The sequence below is a fragment of the Neofelis nebulosa genome, chromosome 6 (assembly GCF_028018385.1).
Source record: "Neofelis nebulosa isolate mNeoNeb1 chromosome 6, mNeoNeb1.pri, whole genome shotgun sequence".
NCBI classification, from domain to species: domain Eukaryota; kingdom Metazoa; phylum Chordata; class Mammalia; order Carnivora; family Felidae; genus Neofelis; species Neofelis nebulosa.
Genome location: NC_080787.1, coordinates 56581094 through 56605873, shown reverse-complemented (window position 1 = coordinate 56605873; position 24780 = coordinate 56581094). Strand labels below are relative to the sequence as shown.

Here is a 24780-nt window from a genome sequence, read left to right as displayed (position 1 = left end):
AAAAAAGGGTAGAATCCAGTATAATTTAGAGTCACAAAAACTATAATTTAAGAGCACCAGAATCAAATTTAATCACAGATTGAAAATAAAGGCAGATCAAGAGGATATGTGGATGAGAAACAATGCACATAGAATGGCATAGAATGATTTGTCTTCTATGAAATAGTTCATAAAGGATGTTGCAAGAGTCTTTTTCAAAATGAAGGAAAGGTAATTTGGGCACTAGTTCCATCACAGGTGTTTTGGGTTAAGCAGTCAATTACCGTGGGTTTATAGGAGAAAAAAAAAGCAAACTGGAATTTATGCAAACATCTTAGAGCGATATCAACATTAGACTGATAAACCCTCAAATGAATGTTTTTCAAACTGTGTATTCTGGAGGGAAACTAAATGCTCAAATTTGGAACCACTTATCCTTATAATATCAACATGCCTCTGAAGAGCTGTTTTATGTCAGAGCCTCCTTTAATAACCTTCTTTTTAAAGAAATAAACATTTTGAAAGTCACATTTTCCGAAAAGAATGGCCTGAGATATAACACTAGTAACTTTGGGATAGATCTTTTGTTTGCCAGTCTACCTTCTCAGTGACTGTAAATTTGAAATGGATGGTTGTACCCTTAGGCACATGTGAATACAATCCCCTGACCCCAGTGCTTATACAAAGTCATAAGGGTCAGAGTAGCGGGTCTGAAAGTCTCAAATCTCCAGCTTCAATTATGGCAAAATTTAGTAGGTTAGAGTTCCAGCCTCACATATTTCCCTCTCAGATTTTTGTGTGAGAATAATCATTTCTTTAGAAGGTATCACCTGAAGCCCGTCTTTACTCACTGTGTAGTTGATGAAACTGAGAAATAATATGCCCATGTATTTGCTGCTCAAATTGTTTCATTTGTCTATACTCACTGGGACATTGTCCTGAATTTATACTTTCTGGGTTCACCTTTTTCTTAGGATGAATTCTTTCTCATGAGGCTGCTCTATGCTCCATGCCTAGTGCATTAAACCTATCAACGTTCTTGTTATGGCTAAGCATGCCTAAATCCCAAGGAGATGAAGGCTGGGCTCAAGCTGGTGTCCTTATCATTCTTTTATTTAATATTCTTTTCACTACCCAAGCCCATTTCCATTTTCACTGTATATCCATCCAATCCTTAACCCTTATATATCTATTGATTTTAGCTAGAAATCAAAAATAAGGATCACCTTTGAAAAATAAAAACACTATGATACACACCTACATAAAATTTTTCTACATCAAATGTTTTAGGGAGGCTTCCTTCTTTTTTTTTTTTTTTTTGAATTTTTTTTTAACATTTATTTATTTTTGAGACAGAGAGAGACAGAGCATGAACGGGGGAGGGGCAGAGAGAGAGGGAGACACAGACTCGGAAGCAGGCTCCAGGCTCTGAGCCATCAGCCCAGAGCCGGATGCGGGGCTTAAACTCACGGAGCGCAAGATCGTGACCTGAGCCGAAGTCGGACGCCCAACCGACTGAGCCACCCAGGCGCCCCAGGGAGGCTTCCTTTTTTATATATTTGCAATCTCTAAAACATGCTGGGGCGCCTGGGTGGCTCAGTCGGTTAAGTGTCCGACTCTCAATTTCAGCTCAGGTCATGATCTCATGGTTTCATGAGTTCAGGCTCCGCGTCGGGCTCTGCACTGACAGTGCGGAGCCTGCTTGAGATTCTCTCTCTTCCTCTCTCTCTGCCCCTCCCCCACTCACACTGTCTTGGGTGTCTCTCAAAATAAATAAATAAAACTTAAAAAATATTAAAAAAATAAGACAAGCTGTACTTTTAAAAAGAAAATTCAACATTTTCGAATACATTTTATAAAAGATTCACTATTTTTAATACATGCAATGTAGTCTGGGTCCCATTAGCACTTTTAGCGAAAACAACTGTTCGGCCATTCAGAAGGTTTAGTCAACATGATCAATACAGGTATATTGTGTCTGAAGGGGTGATCACATAGTTAATGTTCTATTGGTGTAGCTCAAGACCCAGAGCAACTGAACAAGCATTAACTTATGGAATCTTAATAGTCACCTCGTTGCTGAAGTAAAATGGAAACCAAAAGGAAACTTAATAATATCAAAAGTTATTTTAAAGGGAGTTCACATTGGTTTGAAGACTACTTTTCTTCACACACAATATCCACCTTTGTCAAGCCAAGAAACCCATATTTGTAACCAACACACATCTTTACAGTTTTCAGAACGTAAATCTTCAGGGCAGTATTATTTCTGCACAGATAAAAATTAAAACTTTGAAAATCTTTAGAATGATAATAAAAGATACTCTCTAGCAAACCAAAGGAAACTTGGAACTTTGTGTTAAGTGCTTATTTAACTATAAAAGGGGCAGTGTGTGTTGTAATGAATGGAAAACCGATTTTACTCTATTCCATTTGTGAACATCTTGTGGCAACCTATTTTAGTATTAGAGAGATCATATATTAAAAATGATTTCTGCAGTCACCAATGTATACAAGTAAAAATTTGGTTCCTGTTAAATTAACACTTCATTAAAAAACTCAAAATAAAAGCTCAACAAATACATTTTATGTTGTACTGCAAGATAGAAAAAAATTTTGAAGAACAGATTGCCAGTTATTCTATTCCATAACAGCTAAGTTTCTCAGTTCTTTCTTTCTTTCTTTTTTTTTTTTTTCTTTTGCTGAGCTCTCTGTCACTGGAAACATCTTAAACCAATTTCAAGTGCTACACCTGAATAAACATGTTGTAAAAGTGTTTATGTATTGAAGTGGGTCAGTTCAAGGTATGGTATTTGGCTGGAACTTCTAATTTCTCTTTTTACAGCAAAAGGGCTGCCAGAAGGAGGAAGTCTGAGCTGAATTAATACATTTGTTACAGTGGAAGTCGAATGGAAACTGCTCTGACCACAAATCAAACTGCCTCTTTCATTTATGCCAGTGATAGAGTTTTTCTAAGAAATATAGACTCTGGCATAGAGCCACTGTAAGTTTGCATTTAAAAAGAGGAACCTATATGCTTATTTGTTTAAGGTTTGCTGCTTTGATTATTTGTAAATTCTTTGGTAGGACTGAGCCTAGTGGCGTTTGTGAGGCAGATAGCCATTTTCATAACTGTGGGAACTGAGTTTTCCTGAGACGTTGTAGAACAATTGATGAGGATACGGATGCAGCTTGGATTAGCACGCACTCTTCTTTTTTCCCTCCTTTTAACCAATACCTCCACATTTAAAGGACCTCTGTGTCCCTCTCAACAGCTGCACAGCCTCACATGACACAGTCTCATTTTCTGACGGTAGAAGGTCTCTGCACAATACAAGTATACACAAAAGTGTTTATGCTGCCAAAATAAATTTTGTTAAGAGCAAGAGTTTATTTGCTAAAATGCCATTGATGCCGTTTCAAGGACTTGTTTTCCTTCCCTTTCTTCTAAGGTGGGTCAGGTCTTATAATGGACTGAGGTTACTCCACAGTCTTTACTGAATAAATATTTTAAGAAAACATGCTCATCTCTCAGGGGGCGAGGCAGAGTCAATCATGCACATATTTCAAGCCACATTATATATATTACTCTTAAAAGATTGGTAACTTCTGTATCTAGAGTAGAAACTTTGCATGAGTTTTTAGCAATTCTCAACTAAATTTACAACCTAAGATTAAATAGTTATTCCTCCTTGGGTGATTTTCATAGAACTAGATATCAGACTAGAACTGGAAGATTATATATATATATATATATATACACACACACACATATATATACACATATATATACACACACACACATATATGTATGTATCTGAAAATTATATATATATTTCTTTATAATCATATATAAATTACATATATTTATATAAATATATATAATTTCAGTGATTTTTTTAAATTAGAAGAGCAGAACAAGAGTGAATTGTCAAAAGGGGAAAATAGTTAACACCTAACTCCTAGAGTATCTGTAGAATCAAATTAATTATCATATGGAAAACACTTAGAAAAATGCCTGGCACATATATTGCCAATGTTCCAAATACATTTGGCAGTACTGTAAGTATTAGTATTACTACCCAATGGGAGAGGTTCTTTATCAACATCTACTTCTAGTCTCTAAGACACCTTGACTTCTAATGCATTCCTGTACAGGCTCTGGTTGCAATCATTCTCTGATACACAACCACACCGACAGCCTCAGAAGGGTCTGGGATGCAGTCTGGTTTAGAGACAAAGGTGAGTCTCCAAACTCACCTGGAGTCTTGTCTCCTTTCTGAGAATCTCCAGGCTCCGTTAACAACTTGTGAAATCCCTTCAGGAAACATCCAGGTGTGTCAAAACTCAGAAAGGGAAGGTCTCTGACATTTCCATGATTACTTCAAAATACTTCTGAGGTTGAGAAAGAGCTGGAATTTAAAGCAAACCTCCATCCCCAGCAGGGACTTGCAGAATGACCTGTGAAGAGCTTTTAGTGGAGCTATAGCTTTGTCAAGTTTGCTGGGCACAGGCCAGAGGTGAAGGGGGAAGGCTATCAGCACTAATTAACACTTGAAAGGCGTGCAAAAGCTGGAGAAAGTAGAAACACCCAGCCAGCCATTCGGCTTTTATCACTTAGAGGAAAATTATAGGGCATTTAATGCAGAAGAGCCCGTAGCTAATATTTTTGAAATTGTTACTTAATGTGGACATTTCCAGGCTGATGGTAGTCAAGCCTTTCCATATAAAATATTGCTGACTTCCAGGTCTGAGAAGGATCAGCTAGTGAAGGCAGCCTGAGGGTGTTCTGTGGTGAAGAATGAAGCAAAATGGAAAACCAAGCATGGATAATTGTCTGTAACAGCAAACTCTCAATGTTTATAAAAATCTGTGGCCTGCAAAGAAAACATTCTGATCATGTTTGAAAAAGTAATGTTACTTTTTCAAAGTACCCTCAGAATTCATTCACGGCAGGTAAACTTTAGCTCTTTTCATAAACCAAGTGCTTGTGCGTTCCATTCTAGGACGAAGTATCAATGTAAAATCCGCTGGTCTCGTGGGAAGACATGGGCCTCAGTCAAAACAACCGTTCATGGTGGCCTTCTTCAAGGCAAGTGAGGTACTTCTTCGATCTGTGAGAGCGGCGAACAAACGGAAAAATCAAAACCGCAATAAATCCAACTCTCATCAGGACTCCTCCAGAATGTCCAGTGTTGGAGGTAAGATAAAACCAGAGCAGCAGTTGTGTGCAGAGAGTTATGGGGTCATATGTTGCAAATCAAGTAGCCACGATAAATTTACCCTTTGGATATACCTTTGTTTGGTCTATTAAATCATGCAGCAATGTTTCGAACATCCTCAGAATATTTCATCACTGAATCACTCAGTTGTGCATTTCAAAGTAAGTACGACTCGCCTTTGTATGTTGAAAGATTCAGTTCAAATTAAAATCAAGCTGGCAGTAATAAAATTATGAAATGGCTACGTCAACAGAGTCTAGCCAAAACTGAACTGCACAACTTGCTGAGTTGACATCTCCCAGAACCTCTCAAATATGGATGGGTAACCAGGTAGATTCAACAGAAAAATACTTCTTTAGTACTTGAAGCGATACATGTGAATCATGCAGTTTACATTTTTTTTTCTGACAATAAAAGCAGGACAGATTAAATGGAAATTAAGATAATATTTCCATTTCCACTAATTACTTGGACGCTATTGTCTAGATAATCTGCTTTAAGTATGTGTATGTACGTACACACATACGTATAACATTTAATAACAAAATATTACAGATACACAATTATCCCAATGTACTTGCAAGTTAATCTATTAATTGATAGAAAAGGAAGATAAAAGTACAGTAGCTTGGAATGAATGGTTAACTGCCAAAATCTGAAGTTATTGAATCATATTATTTACACCAGTAAGTACCTTGTTTAGTCCAGGCTGCAAACAGATTTTCGTAAGCCTTTCTTAGATGGAAATGATGGCTATTTTATTCCAAGAAATTTTCTTTATCTATAAAAAATAAATCTGTTTGAAGGGGAAAATTTACCCTAGAACATCCCAACTGAGTACAATATGTTTGTTCATTTGAAAAGTATGTGTTCTATGTTAATGGCCACCATATGGAGTGTACTTGCCAGGCACAATGGATGAGCTGGTGAACAAAACAGACAAGATCCCTGCATATGGTATTCAAACAAATTAGATGCTTTACTCTTCCAAAAAGACATTCAGACAATATTTGCCGTTATTCCTGAAATCTTCATTTTTTCCCTCAATCACTTGAAACTGACAAATCATACTGCATTTTTTTGTTACTCACATGTATATGTGTGTTAAGAAATGATTATAAATAAAACCAAAATAATACGTTTTATTAAGTTTCTTACACCTGGGACGCTCCACAAACATACTAAGCTGGAGTTCACTGGAAGCTTCCTAAGAAGTCTATTTGATGTATCCAGCAACAGAAATGGGGATAGATTTCTTTATGAAATTACATTTTACTAAACTACATACTACATATAGAGCAATGTTTTAAAATAATTTTCCAACAAATAAGTTTAGCCATATTTTTCACTTGAAAGTAAAACATGATATTTGTGCCTTGTTACAAAGCTATTTTATAAAGATCTTCACAAGATATTTAGTTTGGCAAAAATTATAATTGCTTCATATGAAAGATGGAGAAAAATAACTTTCTAAGACCTTTTCTTCCCTGTAAATACTAGCCTGTCAAAGTTGTATATTTTTCTTTTCATGTAGAATGGTTCTGAAATTGGTTGAAATGTTTTTAATTTGATGTAGCAGACTGCATTAAGAAAAAGTTTTGTTAACCATGGATAGAATAGTGAATAATTTTTCAGGAAGTCACAAAGGGAAAAGTGCAAGTTGCATACTTATTATTGGAGCTTGTAACGACTGTGGCAGAGGCGTTCCAGAGACTGAAATCATCAAAGTTCTTTTCCCTGTTGGTGAACTCTATTTATCTTCTCTTTCTGACCACAAGTAACAAATGTACTTCTATAACTAGAGATGAATAAAACACATGGAGCAGAAATCATGTAACTTTTCACCAGTTTCCTAACACTGTTTAGAGTACAAAATTATTCTAATACAGACCAATATTTTCTTTTTAAAAAGTTTGTCATTGGCAGCCATTTCTGTGAAATATGTGGTAGATGTTTTGGAGCATGTTCATATTTTGATAATAAGAAAGAAAGTAGCTGGTTTGTGTCTAGGAGACGTAACCTTTCAATAGGTAGTAATCAAGCAGACGGGAAGAAGTCTCATAGGATTTGGCCTAACAGACAGGGGTTTAAGGAAAGGGAATGCTAATATAAACACAAAATTTGATACTTAGGAGACTTGAAATGCCAGTGAAATTTTTAAATTATTCAAATATAAATAATAAATGCTGTAATAGCACTAAGCCTTTACAATAAATTACTGTTTGAAGACTACATGGCTAAGAAAGAAGCCAATGGGGGAAGAGAGTTGTATTAGATGTTTACCTGATTGCATTTTGTTCTTCTCCAAAGCATATTGCCAAATGTTAAAAGTCTCAGTTAATGCAGGAGAATTAAAACCCAGGTCATTCTCACTTTCTCTACCCAATTTCTTTTCTATTTCAAAGATTCTTGCCTTCCAACTTCTTAGTAACCCTTTGTTCTGTAGGCTCGCTCTATGGAAGAGCCTAGAACATTGTCTAGCACGAAATAGGAATTGTTAAGTAAATTAATGTGTCCATTGTATGGAAAAACGAAATTCCTCTTTCAGGGGAGTATACACAGTGCCACAGTGCCCAGATTTTCTGTAGAACCTGTCCCTCTTTGTTTCTGTTCAGATTTTTGGCAAGGAGTTTGAGCAGACACATTGCGGGAGATATTGCCTCCCCATGAGGCAGCACAATGGATGTTTATTTGAATTTTACATGTGGAGGAAAGAACTGGAAGTAATAGCTATTTTATTAGTTAGGTTAAAAATGCTGTATGTACTAGGTTGATAAGATTGTAAAGAATCTGCTGAGAACAAGATGCTGTTCTAAGGACTATATCAGTGCTGAAAAGAATAGAGTATTAAGAATTTGGAAGAACTGTAAGACAAATGGCAAGTCCTGGTTCACTGCAGATCTTGAAAAGTCTGCTTATTGTGTGCTGGATACTCAGTGTAGTTGAAGGTGAATCTAGTCATTAGTGGCTCTGCCTAAGATCTTGGTGATTTCTTAGGCCAACTAGTTCAAAGAGTCATTGGAATGGAAACATTTTGTATGTATTTTCAACTCTGATAGTCACTATCTTTTGCCTAATACATACAATATAAAGTCATGCCTCTTGGACAGACTGATGTTAATCAAAACCAGAAAGAACAATTAATTACAATTATTTCCCCAAAAGGTTTTATATCATGTAATTAACACATATTTTCATTACTTAAAAATAAGCAAATAATAAGCAAAACTAAAATTCTCTCTCGATCCCCTAAGTACTTTTGAAATAGGTTACTCTGATACACATATCAACATGGTATTTGTACTTCTTTGTACATGTATTTGCAAATCTTTTCCTCATTATATACATCTCTTGTGGAGAATATATTTTTATTATGTGTTTTTAATTACATAAATGATATATCTTATGTAGTTTTCAGGACTATTTTAGAGCAGTTTTAGGTTCACAACAAAATTGAGAGGAAGGTACAAAGATTTCCCACATACCGCTGTTCCAGACATGCTTAGCCTCCCCCATTATCAACGTTACTCATTAGAATGGTGCCTTTCTTACCAAGGATGAATCACAAGGAAGAATCTATAATTTTTAAAAGTTCATACTTTATATCAGGGTTAACTCCTGGTGTTGTACCTTCTGTGGGTTTGGACAAATATATAACGACATGTATCCATCATTATGATATCATACAGAGTACTTTCATTGTCCTCAAAATCCCCTTTCCTTTGGCTATTCATCTCTCTCTCCCCTTAGAAACCACCGGTCTCCTTATTGTCCTCAAAGTTTTGGCTTTTCCAGAATGTCTTAGAGTTAGTTTTATGGATTTTTTTAAAAAACAATATGTCTCAGCCATCTTTCAAATAGAATGACCTCATTCTTTTTAACTGTTGCAATATAGTCAACAGTGTGTGTATCAGGGTTGATTTAGTCATGCCACTCTTAAACAGCATTTTGGTTGTTTCCAAATTGGGGCTCTCAAGATCACGGTTGCAGTGGAAACCCTACAAGGCTGCACCTGTGAGAATGTTTCTAATTCACTTGATTAATTTTAATAATTAACACTAAAAACTGTTATTTGTGCCCTGAATCATACAAAATTTTGGAAATCCCTCCTAAAGAAACAATTGTTTTTGTGCATATACTATCTATCTGTACATTTATTTATCTGTTATCCATTTAGGATTTTGTCATTTAATCCTGAGTCTACCATTTACTATTTGCAAAATCTTGGACAAGATGTCACCTCTCCCTATCTCTGTTTCTTCATCTGTAAAGTGAGAATGTTAATAATATTTGCCCCCTCAGATGAGAATTAAATTAATTCAATGAACTAATTAATTAAATGAATTAAATGAATTAATATTAATAAAAAACTGAGAACATTGGTACATGGCTTATTTGGTATAAGCCATTATCACTGTTAATTTTTAATGAGTCATATGGTTTGGTGTTTCAGAACTGGTGCATAGAGTTCAGACTCTTATATCAGAGAAAACTAGAAGCTCTCTCCCTAAAAAGTACCAATATTCCTGCTTATTGGAGTTTCTTGGCCTTTGAGACTTCAGAAGCAAGAAGGATTTTATTTTATTTTTTTAATGTTTATTTGTTTTTGAGACAGAGAGAGACAGAGCGTGAACAGGGGAGGGGCAGAGAGAGGGAGACACAGAATCTGAAACAGGCTCCAGGCTCTGAGCTGTCAGCACAGAGCCCGACGCAGGGGTCAAACTCACAGACTGTGAGATCATGACCTGAGCTGAAGTCGGACACTTAACCGACCAAGCCACCTAGACGCCCCACAAGAAGGATTTTAGAGGCCTTCACTAATTTGGCCAGTCTATCTGAGCAATTAATTATATAAAATAAACTCATCAATAGACATTAATGGATTGTGTCTGTTGCCAATTCTCTGTCTAGAAAGAATCCATAGAGAGAATACATCTGGGTATGATTTATTGTAAAATAAATGTATTCAATATTAAATAAGCACCCATTGGGGCACCTGGGTGGCTCAGTCTGACTTGGGCTCAGGTCATGATTTCATGGTCCGTGAGTTCGTGAGTTTGAGCCCCACTTTGGGTTCTCTGCTGTCAGCACAGAGCCTGTCTTGGATCCTCTGTCCCCCTCTCCCTGCCTCTCCTCTACTCACACTCTCTCTCTCAAAAATAAATAAACATTAAAAATTTTTTAAGTAAATAAGCACCCATTGTGCAATAAGCACAGTATTAACTATATGCTGATAAAAGATGGATAACTAAGGAATTTGCTTCTTAAAAACCACTCCCACAGACAATAGGAAAGACATGAGAGTTAGTAATTATTAGGAGGTCAATTCTATTAGAGTAGATATAAGGTAGTGTAATAGTAGGAAGGAGAGAGCACCTAAGCAATACCAAGTATGGCTCAAAAGACTTCATGAAGGATTTATATGAGAAATAATAGACATTTTCCAGAAATGGAAAGGGAGGTGAAGCCATTTCAGATGGATGTGCAGTTACAGAGCCATGAATCCATGTTAAATATCTGGGCATGCAAGTTGCTTTGTGTGAGAGGTGTGAGAAAAACTAGAAAAGTATGCAGGAACCAAATTATAAAGAGTAGGGTATGTGATAGTTAGGAACTATGGTGTCTTCATCTGGAAATTGGAAAAAGGAGTACCATAATCAGATATGCATTTTAAAAAGTTAAGGATGGGATGCCAAGGGAGGAAATCGAAAGCCCAGATAATGACTAGGAGGCTAGTCCAACACTCCAAGTAGCAAAGATTATAGATTGGAGAAAGGGGAAGTGGAAACCAAAACATGTGGGATGGGGCCAGCAGCGGGTGGTGAGACAGGGTTTGGGAGATGAGAGTGTCAAGAATAAGTGGAAGGTATAGGAAAATGATATGGATATGAGCCCAGATTGTTAGATGAAGCTTAGGACTTGACAGTGACACAGAAAATAAAGTAAAAGAAAAAAAATAGAGCTTCCTGTGGGAGCGTCAGTACTTTAAATATAAGCAAGGACAAAAAGCAATTCCGTAAAAGAGACAGAAGACTATGGTGAGAGATGGAGGAGGAAAGCAGGGATGAACTGTTATCCTAGGTCAAAGTTACTGGAAGAGGACGTTGAGGAAGTGTGAGGTAACCAAGAGAGCACGGGGTTTCCAAAAGGTTATCTAGACTAGAAATGGGTCAGTCAATGGGCTTTGTGGACTAATGTAGTGTAGGACATGAAGAAGAAAGAAAGAAAATCAAGAAACTTACTAAACGTTCTCACTTGGGCCACTAGGTGACAGTGATCTTGTTAAGCAAAGTAGTGATCTGAAGGGTAGCATCTTAAGAATGTAAGGTCAGAAGTAAAAATAGTGAGTAGGAGGCATTTAGGAAGCTTTTATTTAGAGATGCCTGGTGGGGAGATGGAAACTCAGGTTTGTGGACAGTTTTTACATCAGTAAGTTCAAAGTTGAAGATATTAGTTGGATCACCCACATAGATGCCTTGCTAACCAGAATTCAACAAACACAGCAGATAGTTATCATTTTGTTGTAATCTGTTCTGTGTCAGACATTTGTACGTAGAAGAACACAGTTACTGCTACACAAATCAATAACAGTAGTTCCTAGCGGATTGTGCATAAATTCAAGAGAGAGATTCATTGGCTATAGAAGATGGTGATTTAAGATAGAATGGCGGTAGCATTTTGAAAATCCCTTATCTTTGAAAGGGATTATTATGTGTTTGGAGTTTATCATGAATTTCTGTACCCCCCAGTGCCATATCAAGATTTACATTATCAGTCTATTTTAGTATTATTCCTGTTTCTTTACCTCTTAGACCTTCATTCACTTGTCATTTCCATTTTCTATAAATTAGTGAAAACCCTGCTGCTTAGGTGCTGATTTCCTTTTTTCTGTTGGGCCCTGAGCATGAGAATGCTAACACCTCTTTTACCTTGAAGCATAGTTTCTCATCATATTTGACTTATTTAAGCTTTTGACATGCTTGAGTGTTAAATTGTGTTTTGGGTATTTTTTTTCTTTTCTTTTATAGATATGTCTATATTTCACCCACTGAAGAAGCTCATACTAGATTTGAAAGAAAGAAAGAAAGAAAGAAAGAAAGAAAGAAAGAAAGAAAACCCATATTGGTATATGGAGTTGTCTGGATTTAATTTTTCTGGCCTACTTCATAGCTAAACTAACCCATGTCTATTTACTTGAATGTTTGTTTTTCAGAGACTAGTAGACAGACCATTGAAGTCCTATGTAGAGTTCAGGATTATTGATTTTTGCTACTTTTAACCTCCATATTTTTTTCACAATTTTTTTCTAAGACAAAATAACTCCTTAAAAGAAAAGATTAAACTTGCACTGTTTGCAGAAACTGATCATAAAGAAATTTGCATAAAGAATTTAATAATATTTGCAATATTGGCACTGGTTTCTCAATATTATTACCGTTATGAGACAAAACAAAGAAATGATGCATTTGTAACACCTCCATTGTGGTTGAGGAATGTTAGCATACTTTTCTAGTGTGGTTGTGGCAACAGAACATTTTAATAATTTCTGGCAGAATTCTTCATTTTTCAGCAGGTTACTCTACAGTGGCATTATGTCCCTTTCATTATAATTTTCAAAGAGCTGTCAATCAATAATTTTTAAAGATATAAATTTAATTTCCTTGCCCTTCCTCCTTTAGTTTATTCTGCCAACCATTTATAGTAAACCTAATTGTAGGCTTTGCTGGTTTTGGTACCACATTCACCTCACTCATCCATTAATTTTTATTTCTGACAGAATAAACATATGGTCCTAATGCTTTATGAAATCAGACTCTTGGAACCAGATTCTGTTATAAATTTCATTGCTCGTTACCTTTATGTGATGTTACATTATATACATCACTTAGCCTTCATGAAAAGTTGCATAGATGGAACAGATCTATTTGACTTTTAAGTTTTACTTTCTCTTTTTATAAACATGGAATTCATGTAACCATATATGTAGTTTATGGCTTTTCATATATACTTGTATGTGTTATTGGCTACAATGTCTTTATTCATATTTGATGATTTTAATTAAGACAAGGATGAATGAATAATATTCCTGTTATTGTCTAATGCAGGGGTTGGCGAAGTAAGGACTCATGGCCTCTTTTTGTATGACCCAATTTCTAAGAATAGGTTTTACATTTTTAAATGTTTGAAAAAGACTCAAAAGAAGGATACAATTTTGTTTCCTGTAGAAATCATATGAAGTTCAAATTTTAGCCTCCAAAAGTAAAGTTTTATTGGAATATAGCCATATCTATCCATTTACATTAGTATATGGCTGCTTTCATGCTGTAGTGGCAAGGTTCATTCATTGTAATGGTAGACCCCATAGACTAAAATATTTACTATCTTTTTAAAGAAAAGGTTTTCTGACCCCTGGTCTACTGCATTGCTGACTTTTATTTTCTTCTGAATTTCAAAAATTTATAGAATCAAAATAACACCAGAATCAATTATTTCTTTCCCCTAAAAATTACACAGGCAACTATTCCATTTCATGTTCTTGTATTTACTGTTACAGCATGCTTGTCCAATTTTGTCCTGGGCAAAATTGATTCCCTGTGCAATTCTTATTCTGCCCCAAGAAGAATTTGCCCAAAGAATAAGAGTGCTGTATTCTGTATGGCCCAAAGAATATTCTTTGCCAAAAGAATAAGAGTGCTGTATTTCAAATACATTCTCTTTTCTCCATTTTCTGTCATTGTCTACATATTTAATTTGTTTTAATAAAGCTAATTGCACAGCAGGGATAACTCTGATCTAGAAGTAAAAAAGCCTGAGTTCAATATTTAATCATTATTTTATTTTCTAGGCAGAGATTTTTAAAAATTCTTTTTTAATTTTTTAACGTATATTTATTTATTTTGAGAGAGACAGAGACAAGTGCGAACAGGGGAGGGACAAAGAAAGAGAGAGAGAGAGAGAGAGAGACAGAGAGAGAGAGAGAGACAGAGAGAATCCCAAGCAGCCACCATGCTGCCAGTGCAGAGCCAGATGCAGAGCTCAAACTCACCAAACTGTGAGATCATGACCTGAGCCAAAACCAAGAGTAGGATGCTTAACAGCCTGAGCCACCCAGGCGCCCCTCTAGGCAGAAATTAAATAAATAACTACATGAAGTAACTGTGAAAAGTGGATGGCAAGACCTGCTAAGATAGACTCCATGGATCTTTGAAATGTCTACATTTTCATTAGAGGTTGAGAATAATTAAACTGGAGGGTGACATCTTAAGACAGACTACTCTGTGTAGTAAACAACTACACTGATTTAACAGAGATGACTGTCAGAGTGAATGTAGCAATTGTTCCTAAAAGAAAGAATTAGCTGTCTTCTTTGAAAATAAGTTATTTTGCTGGCTCCCTTACCCTACATTTTTTCCTCTTTCATATGTCATATTGTAAATAATAAAAAATGGGTTGGTTTTTTGAATGTTATATGTATAAAGTGTGAGTAAGCTCTAAGGAAGGCAACATAGAGTTTCTATAAAGTTCTGTGTTTCTTTGATGTTTTGCTTTAGTCTGGATACAATATGGAGGTTCTCTATTTAACCTTAATTCTTTTTTAAAAAGTTCTTAATTCTTTTAAGTAATTATAAAAGATTGTGAGTTTTGCGAATTATATTCTAAAATATATAAAGGAAATAATATATTTCCTTTTCTTCAAGTTATTTGTGGAACACATTGAGGAATTCATTTATATATTCCTCAAATATTTATTGAGTACCTACTATATGTCAGAAACTATTTCTGAAATGTGGGATGTATCAGTGAACCAAACAGAACCAAACAAGATTTTGGCCCTCTGGAACTTATACTCTAGTGGGAGGAAACCGACAAGAAACAATGTACATAATAAATGAATAAAAGGTATAGCATATTAAAAGATGGTAAGTGAGGGGCGCCTGGGTGGCGCAGTCGGTTAAGCGTCCGACTTCAGCCAGGTCACGATCTCGCGGTCTGTGAGTTCGAGCCCCGCGTCAGGCTCTGGGCTGATGGCTCAGAGCCTGGAGCCTGTTTCCGATTCTGTGTCTCCCTCTCTCTCTGCCCCTCCCCCGTTCATGCTCTGTCTCTCTCTGTCCCAAAAATAAATAAAAAACGTTGAAAAAAAAAAAAAAAAAAAAAAAAAAAAAAAGATGGTAAGTGAAATGGAAAAAAAATAAGAGCAAAGTGAGGGATATCAGGAATATCATGGTGGGAGTTGTGATCTTAAATAGGGTAGTTAGTGAAGGCTTCACGGACAAGATGATGCTTAAGTGAAAAGTTGAGGAATGCCTATAACTTCCTCAACTTTTGGATATATATAACTTTTGGATATATCCAAATCCAAGGGGTAGGCATTTCAGAGAGAGGGAAGAGTGAGTATAAAGGCCCCTAAGATGGGTGGAAGCTGACCTGGGTAGAAAACAGCAAGGAGGTATAATGGCCAGAATGGAGTAAAGGAGAAGAAGTTTAATAGGAAATGAGTGAGAGAGATGATGGGGTCAAATCATACAGGACCTTGTAAACCACTGTAAAGATATTTCACTTAGTGATATGGGGAGACCAGAGTGGGAGTTTTTGCTGGGGAGTGATAGAATTTGATTTACTTGTTAGAAGGTCTACTTGACTGCTTTGTTGTAGAAGAGCAAGAACAGAAGCAAAGGGAATTAGGAATGGGAATATTGCAGTAATTCAGGCGAAAGCTGACGTGGCTTGAACCAGGACTAGTCATGGAGGTGGTAAGAGTAGGTGGATTTTGGACCATTTCGAAGGTAGCATGTGTAGGGTTTCTTGGCAGGCCGGATGTAAGAGCAAGAGGAAAAAGCAGAGTACATTTTGACACTTTCTCTCTTTTTTGGGGGGAAGCTGCCATCAGTCAAAAATGGAGGGGTTTACAGATTGGACAGGTTTTGGGAGAACATCAAAAGCTCAACTTTGAGTATTCTGAATTTAGTGAATTAAAATCAACTCAGTAAGATCACAGTTAGTACCTTCCCAGTGTCTACCTCATGGAAGATGTTAAAAAAACATTGTATGAGCGTTTAATGTATACAAATATAAGAAGTACCGCTACAGTGTGAAATAATAAATGAGCATTCATTGAGCAGCTAGTACTCAATGAATAGCAGGCATCAGACCGTGCACCATAAAGCAGGGAGTCTAACTAAATTCTTGTTAGAACCTCAGAAGGTAAATGGTATCTTCTACATTTTACAGAAAAAGAAACTCATGACAAGTGATTTGCCTAAAGTTCACATAATTAATTAGGTGCCTCTGGCTTCAAACTCCTAGTTTATGATTCAAACTCCTAGTTTACAACTTTAAATACAGCTTCTTTTTAATTTTATCAGTGATCTCACAAAAGAAACATTATGATACCTGATAAGCTGCCTTGTCTTTAAAATCTGATTTTTACCTTCAGATTATAATACAAGTGAACAAAAACAAGCCTGTAAGAAGCATGAACTCTATGTGAGTTTCCGGGATCTGGGATGGCAGGTAAGAATGGCCAGTTAACTAGGGTGCTTCTTTCCCATTTTATTATAAATCCAGAGTTATTCATAATCTTTGTTAGTAATATTTCCAATATATTAACCAATTATATTTGATATGACTATTCAGTATATAAGTTACCCACATCATTTCTATTTCTCCCTTATCCTTTTGCCATTGAAACATCATTATTAGGGTTTACAGTAAAAAAACAACTACGCTGAAGAAGAAACATAATCCTATGATACTTAGAAAGTGGAAAAACAGGGGCGCCTGGGTGGCTTGGTCGGTTAAGCATCCGACTTCAGCTCAGGTCATGATCTCACAGTCCGTGAGTTCAAGCCCCGTATCAGGCTCTGTGCTGACAGCTCAGAGCCTGGAGCCTGTTTCAGATTCTGTGTCTCCCTCTCTCTCTGCCCCTCCCCTGTTCATGCTCTGTCTCTCTCTGTCTCAAAAAAAAATAAATAAACGTTAAAAAAAATTTAAAAAAAAGAAAGTGGAAAAACAGGTGCTGTTGTTTACATATCCCAAAGTTTTAATTTTATACCAATTTTTCAGATTTACTTGAGTAACAGCATTTGCCCCCTTATGGTCTCAAACTCAAGAGCTAGGAAACAGAATCCTTGTCTATAATGTTATTAATAAGTAGATCTACAGAAAAAAAATTTTTCTTGAACTTAAAAAATCTTATTGCTGTCTTTTACAAATGCTTCACAAAGAGGGTGAGGAAGAGAATTTAACCAAAATAGTTTTTTTTTTTAATTTTTATAATTTTTTTAAAATTTATTTTTGAGAGAAAGACAGAGTACTAGTGGGGAAGGGGCAGAGAGAGAGAGGGAGACACACAATCCAAAGCAGGCTTCAGGCTCTGAGCTGTCAGCACAGAGCCCAACGGGGCTCAAACCCACAAACCATGGCTTTGACCTAAGCCAAAGTTGGATGCTTAACTGACTGAGACACCGAGGTGCCCCAACCAAAATAGTTTTTAATGGCTTTATGTATTGATAGTTTAAATTGAAGTTTTTAGATTATATTATCCAATTATAATGGATTTGCAGAATTTGAGTTATCTCATTGAAAAGTAATAATAAAATGTAAGCATTTAAAAATTTTATGATAAACCTTCAACATGATTCATTCAGTAAGTTTATATTTGGACCAAGTTTTACTTCTTGGGGAAAAAAAATCAGGACAACCATTCCACATGCCAATTTTTTGGCTTCCTAAAAAATTTCATGTGCCTTTCTCAAGAATTTGCTCCAAATTATTTCTTCTAAGGAGACTATAAAGTTAACACATGAATGGAAAGAAAAACAGAAAAAGGAACAGATATTAAAGCTTTAGGAGGTTGTCAGACTTCTAAAACCAGGAATGAGTTATTAAGAAGTAATGGGAATTATCTCAATTAAGTTTATTCTTCTTTTCCTTTCTGGTTCACTTGAACTTTCCAAAGTTCATCATTTCCTGTTTAAACAATATTTACAATGCTGTTTAATGATTATGGTTTTATTCATGAATACATGAATTAATACATACTATGAATATCCTACATAGTAACCTCTTGGGAAAAATTACAGAGGGCAATTTCTTGTGAAAATATTTATACTTGTGTTGTAAACTTGAACCTAAAAATAAATTAATGGCTTGAGGGAAGCTGTCATGTTAGAATAATTGTTGGATGAAGAAGAGAAACCTATCTAAACTAAATATGGGTATTCTTCAAGAATTACTTTATTTTTATTTTGGTGATTTCTTTTCTCCTCCTCCTCCTCCTCCCTTGTTTTGTTTTGTTTTGTCTTCTGTTTATGTGTGTGTGTGTGTGTGTATTTTAGGACTGGATTATAGCACCGGAAGGATATGCTGCATTTTATTGTGATGGAGAATGTTCTTTTCCACTCAATGCCCACATGAATGCCACCAACCATGCCATCGTTCAGACTCTGGTATGCTTTGTTTTTGTAGAATTGAAAGTGGTTTATGATGCAAGCATCATATAAAAGTTATTTTAAAGGGAAGCATCCATTTATAGCTATAAATGTATGATTTTTTCTTTTAAAACTCCTTTGGTATTTTTTAGAGCCAAACTAACAATTGTGGATATAGTCAGGACATTTGGGCTTGTTTAAAGAATAATCCTGATTCCAGAATGGGGAAGGATTCAGCTAGGAAAATTGGAGTAACCACATGAAGTAGTCACTCTGCACTGATTTCTTCACTATGCAATATGACTAACCACACAGGTTCCCAAGGGCCATTTCTAACCTAGCAATTCATTAGTAATCATTGCAAAAACATTGAATAATAGCCTTACTGAATTTCATCTGAGCGCTTTTACTCTAATTATTTAAGAATGTTCCACAACATATTTTCATATTATGAAAGTTCTTCGAATAGAATGTAAGTAGAAGACTCGTTTCTATTTCTTGATACTAGGTTTTTTGTTTGTTTGTTTGTTTGTTTTAAATAATCTTTAAGGTGGATTTAATCTTCTTTTCTTCCCTTCCTCACTCAGGAATTTAGCAGTGATTTAATCTCCAATAACCTGGGCTTATTTTTGTGAAAACAATAGTTAAGTGTTGGTTTCATGCTGTCTAAATGATTCTACTATATCTAATGAGCTCGAGAAACCTCTTGAGACTCTGACATACCTGCCTTATGGTGTATGACTTACTGATTTGGCAGTGGGGCAGTCTGGAAGACTAAGTGAAAGGCTTCTAGAAGGTGCAATAGACTGATATAATTACAAATTAATGTTTAGGTTAATACGAACCTTTTAACTGTATGTCATCAGTATAGAAGGAAGAGAACAAAGTATTTGAGATTTAAGATTTAGTGACAGAGTGGTTATTTGGTGGATGGCAGTAGGTGAGCAGTAGCTATAAGAAAAAAAAAATCTTGTGGGTGAGTCTTGTTTGTGGCCAATAAGAAACATAACTGTTAGAATTTGTGAGTTGACTCTTCAGAAGATTGTTTCAGAATTAATTTAAAATTTAAAGCTAATGGAAAGACTATCCCAGTTTTCTTCTGAATAAGAAAGGGTATATCTAAATTGACAGATTAATCCTTGAATGACTTGGTATTTTCTATTCTCTTCATTGACATCATAGGTACTAGAGAATAGTTAGACACCAAAGACACACATCTGTGGCAACTAGAGCATGGATATTGTCAAAAACTTTGGAAATAATTTAGAGTAAAAACAAACAAACAAAACAAAACAAAAAGCCAGAGATAAAACAAATGTATATTTTGAAAGGCTGTCATTTAAAATATTCTTTTTATGCTTGACTAATGAGATTGTCTACTTCTGTGCCATATGCAAAGTATAGAGTAAATTCCTGTGAGAATTTTAAGATTTGTTATGCTTTCATCTTTGCTTTTTATAAATAGAAGCACTTCTTGATACAGGAGATCATTTCTGGGGAATGGGCAGGTCTTCAAGTTGTATTCAAACCTCCTCCAGTAAAAAGACTATGTGAACTCTAGCCATCTATCCTTGCCTATGAGACTTCATAACCCAAAAGCCAATTACTTAGAGAGAAGTGCTACTGTTTCAAGCCTTGGAAGAATAGCCATGATCACTGGCTTTTTGTAGGGTCAGAGCAACAGTCACTATTAGCTTATAGAGAAATGACACTTTTTCAGAAAATTCTTTGCTTCTTTATGCTGTCATTTCAATGACTCAGCAGACTTCTGCTTCATGAGATATGCATCTAATATATCAAAGTTTCCCTCAGGCTAAGAATTGCTTAATTATTGAAAAACTCTGTCAAAAACTCTCCCTTTCTCTCATTTTTTCTTTTCATTTTTTTTCTTATGAATATACAAGCACATACTGTCAGCTTTTAGGGCTGTAGTCTGGAAGGCAGTGTCAAAAAATAAACATTTAAAAAAAATCTGACATGGACTTGGAACAAGACCCTGCTGTGTATCACTGTCCTGGGATATGGGACATAAGTCATTGCAAAACTTGAAGCATACATGGGAAGTTTGATTTTTTTTTCCTGGCATTGTGCACTCTACGTTTGTTCTGTGTAGGACATGAAACAAGAAGACAGGCATGTTTGTTGTTAAAGGCAAGCATATTTGTGACTAATATGTTTGAGAAACTATTCAAGAACAATCCATTTTTTGAGAATGATTGCTTCGTGAAGCTGCCAAGGCCATTGAAACAAGGGGTTATCAATCATGTATGTGTGGGTTATGGAAGATAAAGCTGATGAGGGACAAAAGCTGCATCTGAAATTTGTAGAAACTATCCAACTTTTAGTTTTGTGAGGTCTTAGGAAATTTCAAGTTCATGTCAGATCACCTCATTTTTCCTGCTGTTTCTATCCACATGCAGGGCTCCTATATCATTTCAGCCAGGACACTGTGCAGCCAAAACTCTAAGAGTCTGTATTTGCTTTTTGTGGATCCCTCAGGACTCATCAGTGGGACTTCCCATAAACCCCTTTGGGGAAAGGGCCGGGGTAGGTGGGTGGGAAAGGGGAAACCATGTTCTGGCTCCTTGCTCAATTATTGCAAATCATCGGCAGACTGCCAGTCTGATGGAAATGAGAGTAAACCCTTTACTTAAGCATTTCACTTTCAGTATACAGCTACCTTTTAGGCTTTTGGGGGAGAGGGATATTCAATTTGTAAAATATCTAGGCTCTTTGCTTCTGATTTAGCTTGGCCTGCTTTTTTGGCACTTGGCTAGGAGAGAAAGAAAGTCAAAGCCAATCCAGTAAGAAAAAATTCTATAGAGAAGAGTTGAAATCATTGCTTTAAAACAAGTTTTGGATTGTACCTGGAATATATTTTGCTGTGATTTTTATGCTTCCTTTAACTGTGGAAAATTAAGAGTTGGCATAACTTTAGTGATTTATTGCTTAATTGTCCTTTAAAAAATAATTCTTAGATTCAAATCTTTCTGAGATTCAAATCTCGTGCTGTCACTTCACTGATTTGCATTTATAACTTCTGTACTTCTCATGAAGTCTATAGAAGTTGTCGTTTTAACCAAAAGCAACTCAGTGCAGGTTGCCATGTTCTTTCCCCCAGGAAAATTTCCACTGAATATTCCATAGAAGGAGTTTTCCTTACTTGGTAGAATATTTTTCAAGGCCCCAACACATAATTAGAACTGGTGAGTTGGTTCTAGGTGTTAATGCTTAAAAATACATCCTTCACTACCAGTTTCCAACCCCCACCCCAGCCATTGAGCATAAATAGGAGAAGAGTGATAGGTTAAGGGTGTACCTGACTGTGAGTGACAAAATAGGAATATTATTTGAAAGCTGTGGACAAAATGTCTTATTTCTTAAAAAAAAACAAAACATGTTTTTCTTTCCCAGGTTCATCTGATGTTTCCTGACCATGTGCCAAAGCCTTGTTGTGCTCCAACCAAATTAAATGCCATCTCTGTGCTGTACTTTGATGACAGCTCCAATGTCATTTTGAAAAAATACAGAAATATGGTAGTGCGCTCATGCGGCTGTCATTAATATTAAATAAGAATGGTAATAAGAAAAAGATCTGTGTTAAGGTTTATGACTAAAATAAAAAGTATGCTTTCAGACAAAAAGGGAATTTCATAAAATTAGTCTGACTCTTTTCATCTCTGTTCCTATGTACGATATCATGTATATAGTCACTTTTATTTATTTAATGGTATATATCTCCTTTGTGGATGCCTTATCAATAAAATCTATTTTATAGGTCTATTAAATGTAGATAGCCTAGTTTGACATTCAATGGGATATGCTAAGTCCAATTCAATTCCATTTCAACACTCTTTTTCTAATACAATCTTTATATGATTATCTGAAATCAGACAGGACTCCTTTGTCATCAGTGAGGGAAATTGAACGCATTTAGTTATGTTGTGCCAGTGAAAACTGTGATAGGATATTTATTTAGAAATAAAACTAAAACCAAAAAAAAAAGATGAACAACCCAAACAAAAATGCTTGGATAAACACAAGTTTTCTTTTAGAGTTTCTGCTTCATTAGATAAAGTGAAATCTTGAACTGGATTTGAATAAATAAGCAGTAGGCAGAACACAGAAGACGAAAGATGACACACAATTGTTGTAACTGTTTTCTTTAACCGAATTCGTGTAACTGGAGGAGTATGTTCCTTCCTGGCTTGTGGACTGGAGATTTTGCAAAGCACTCAAAGTTTCAGGAACTCTGTGGAGACAGGCTTGAGCCTATGTCCGTAACTTTCCAAGTTAACACTAAAAAATCGTAGTACAACCTTCTTACCTCAAATAAATCACGTCTGCCTATTATCTAGAACACGACTTCTGCAGATTTTTTTTTTCCCAGATTTAAAAACAGTCTAAAATAAAGAAACGTTTACATGCGCTCCGCTTCCCTCCCCACAGACAAGAGTCACTGCATACATAAAACATACCAGAGCAAAGATGCCGACAGAGCCATTTTCTTTAGCTCTCCTTTCAAACTGAGTTTGCTGATTGATGTGATGCAAGGGATTTTATTTAGGTGAAAGCACTGAAACTAAACTGAAGGAAATTACCAAAAACCCCAGAATGGCTTTGACAGAATTGCCATTTCGAAAGAACAGCTGAAATCCATTTTTCATATCTTTGAGAATGAGCTCAATGAAAACCTTATTTTGTAAGGGGATTTTGTAAACCTTCCTCCAAGAGCAAATAATTCCAAACGGGAAGGTTCTGTTGTGTGTATGTGCATGTGTATTCTTCCCTCTGAAATTAATTTATTTTCTTTCTTTGCCTTCTAAGGCTTCTCTTTAACACACAGTTACTTTGGGAAGGATGACATTTAGATGGATTACTTGCTCTTCCTGGTGGCTCCATGGTTAGGCTTATTTACAGTTCATCTAAAATATTCATAAAGCACCACTTTCTAATCATGTTTTGGACCTTTCAAATCAAACTTATATCAGAAATAGCTTCCAAAATGTTATAATTTCATTTGTAATTCAGTATATTGCAATGTTGTTTTAAAATACAGTTTATCTTAAAGAAAATTTGATAATAACTATATTGGGGGGGTACATTAAGTAATATATTTTAAAATAAATAGTGTGCCATTGTAAGAATAAGAAACGGAAGTCTATTATATTATTCTCTAAATGTGCTGTTTAAATATATTTCTATATTTTAAAATCTATTAAATGTGTGACGCTAGTTTCTGCTGTGCTGTATTTAAGAGGGATACAAAAATGTAAGTGTGTTATGAATTGAGACTAGAAGACTATCAGATGTAAAATGTTCGTGGGTTACTTGACTCTTTATGCTGTTTTTAATTGCCAAAACTAACTTTTGTGTTTTTAATAAATAATTCACTGTTAAATAGATAAAGCAACAATCCATGAATTAAATATCTTCTTAATCGGCTCCAGTAACAAAGAGATTTTGAAAATAGCAAAAAATGATAGAGATGGAAAAATACCCCACTGGTTCTTTTTCATTTAAGAAAGTAGATCATTAGCATCAGTATTTTCCCACTTTTTCAAATTAGATATATGAATATATGTACATATATGCACATATGTTCAGTTACATTATTCTCAAAGAACTATTATAGTAAATTTGTAGTATTACTTTGGTAATACTTAAGCTGCTGTCAGAAACCAGAATAATTTGGCCTATTTTAATAGAATCCAAATAATTCAAGTCTTTTAGTTCTTTAGGTATTGGCTTTTTGTGTTTGTTTTTTAAATTTCCTGCTTTATATGCATTTTGCTTTGTAAAGTGGCCCTAATTCTTTTTGAAAGGAGAAGGGCATAAATCACAAACATTCCAGTTCTTTAAAATTAAGACAAAAATAAATCGTCTACATCGAACTAAAGAAATAAGAAAAATGCAGTAAAGAATATCCAAAATTATTTTTTTTCTCAAGAACTGTCATTTTATAATCCCTATATCACCATCATCGAATCTAAGCCAGAGTCTACTGGCTACTATACAGTTTGGCAAATATCATCTCCCAAGAAATTTACAATGAATAATGTTTATGATGCAGTTCCATGCAAGGCAGAAGAAATCATCATTCCCAAACACAAGTCACCATCTCATAACTACTCAGTCAAGTGCTCAAT

At 35.4% G+C, this 24780-nt stretch overlaps 1 protein-coding gene across 1 annotated transcript in view; it reads left to right on the top strand.

Annotated features, from left to right (window-relative positions):
• BMP5 (bone morphogenetic protein 5) overlaps positions 1-24047 on the top strand; it is a 116741-nt gene extending 92694 nt beyond the window's left edge. The window contains exons 4-7 of the mRNA XM_058734304.1: positions 4986-5180; positions 16636-16712; positions 18539-18649; positions 22046-24047. Coding sequence (XP_058590287.1) covers positions 4986-5180; positions 16636-16712; positions 18539-18649; positions 22046-22195 — 533 coding nt within the window. The 3' untranslated portion in view covers positions 22196-24047. The remainder of the gene's footprint in view (positions 1-4985; positions 5181-16635; positions 16713-18538; positions 18650-22045) is intronic.
• Positions 24048-24780: the final 733 nt, after the last annotated feature.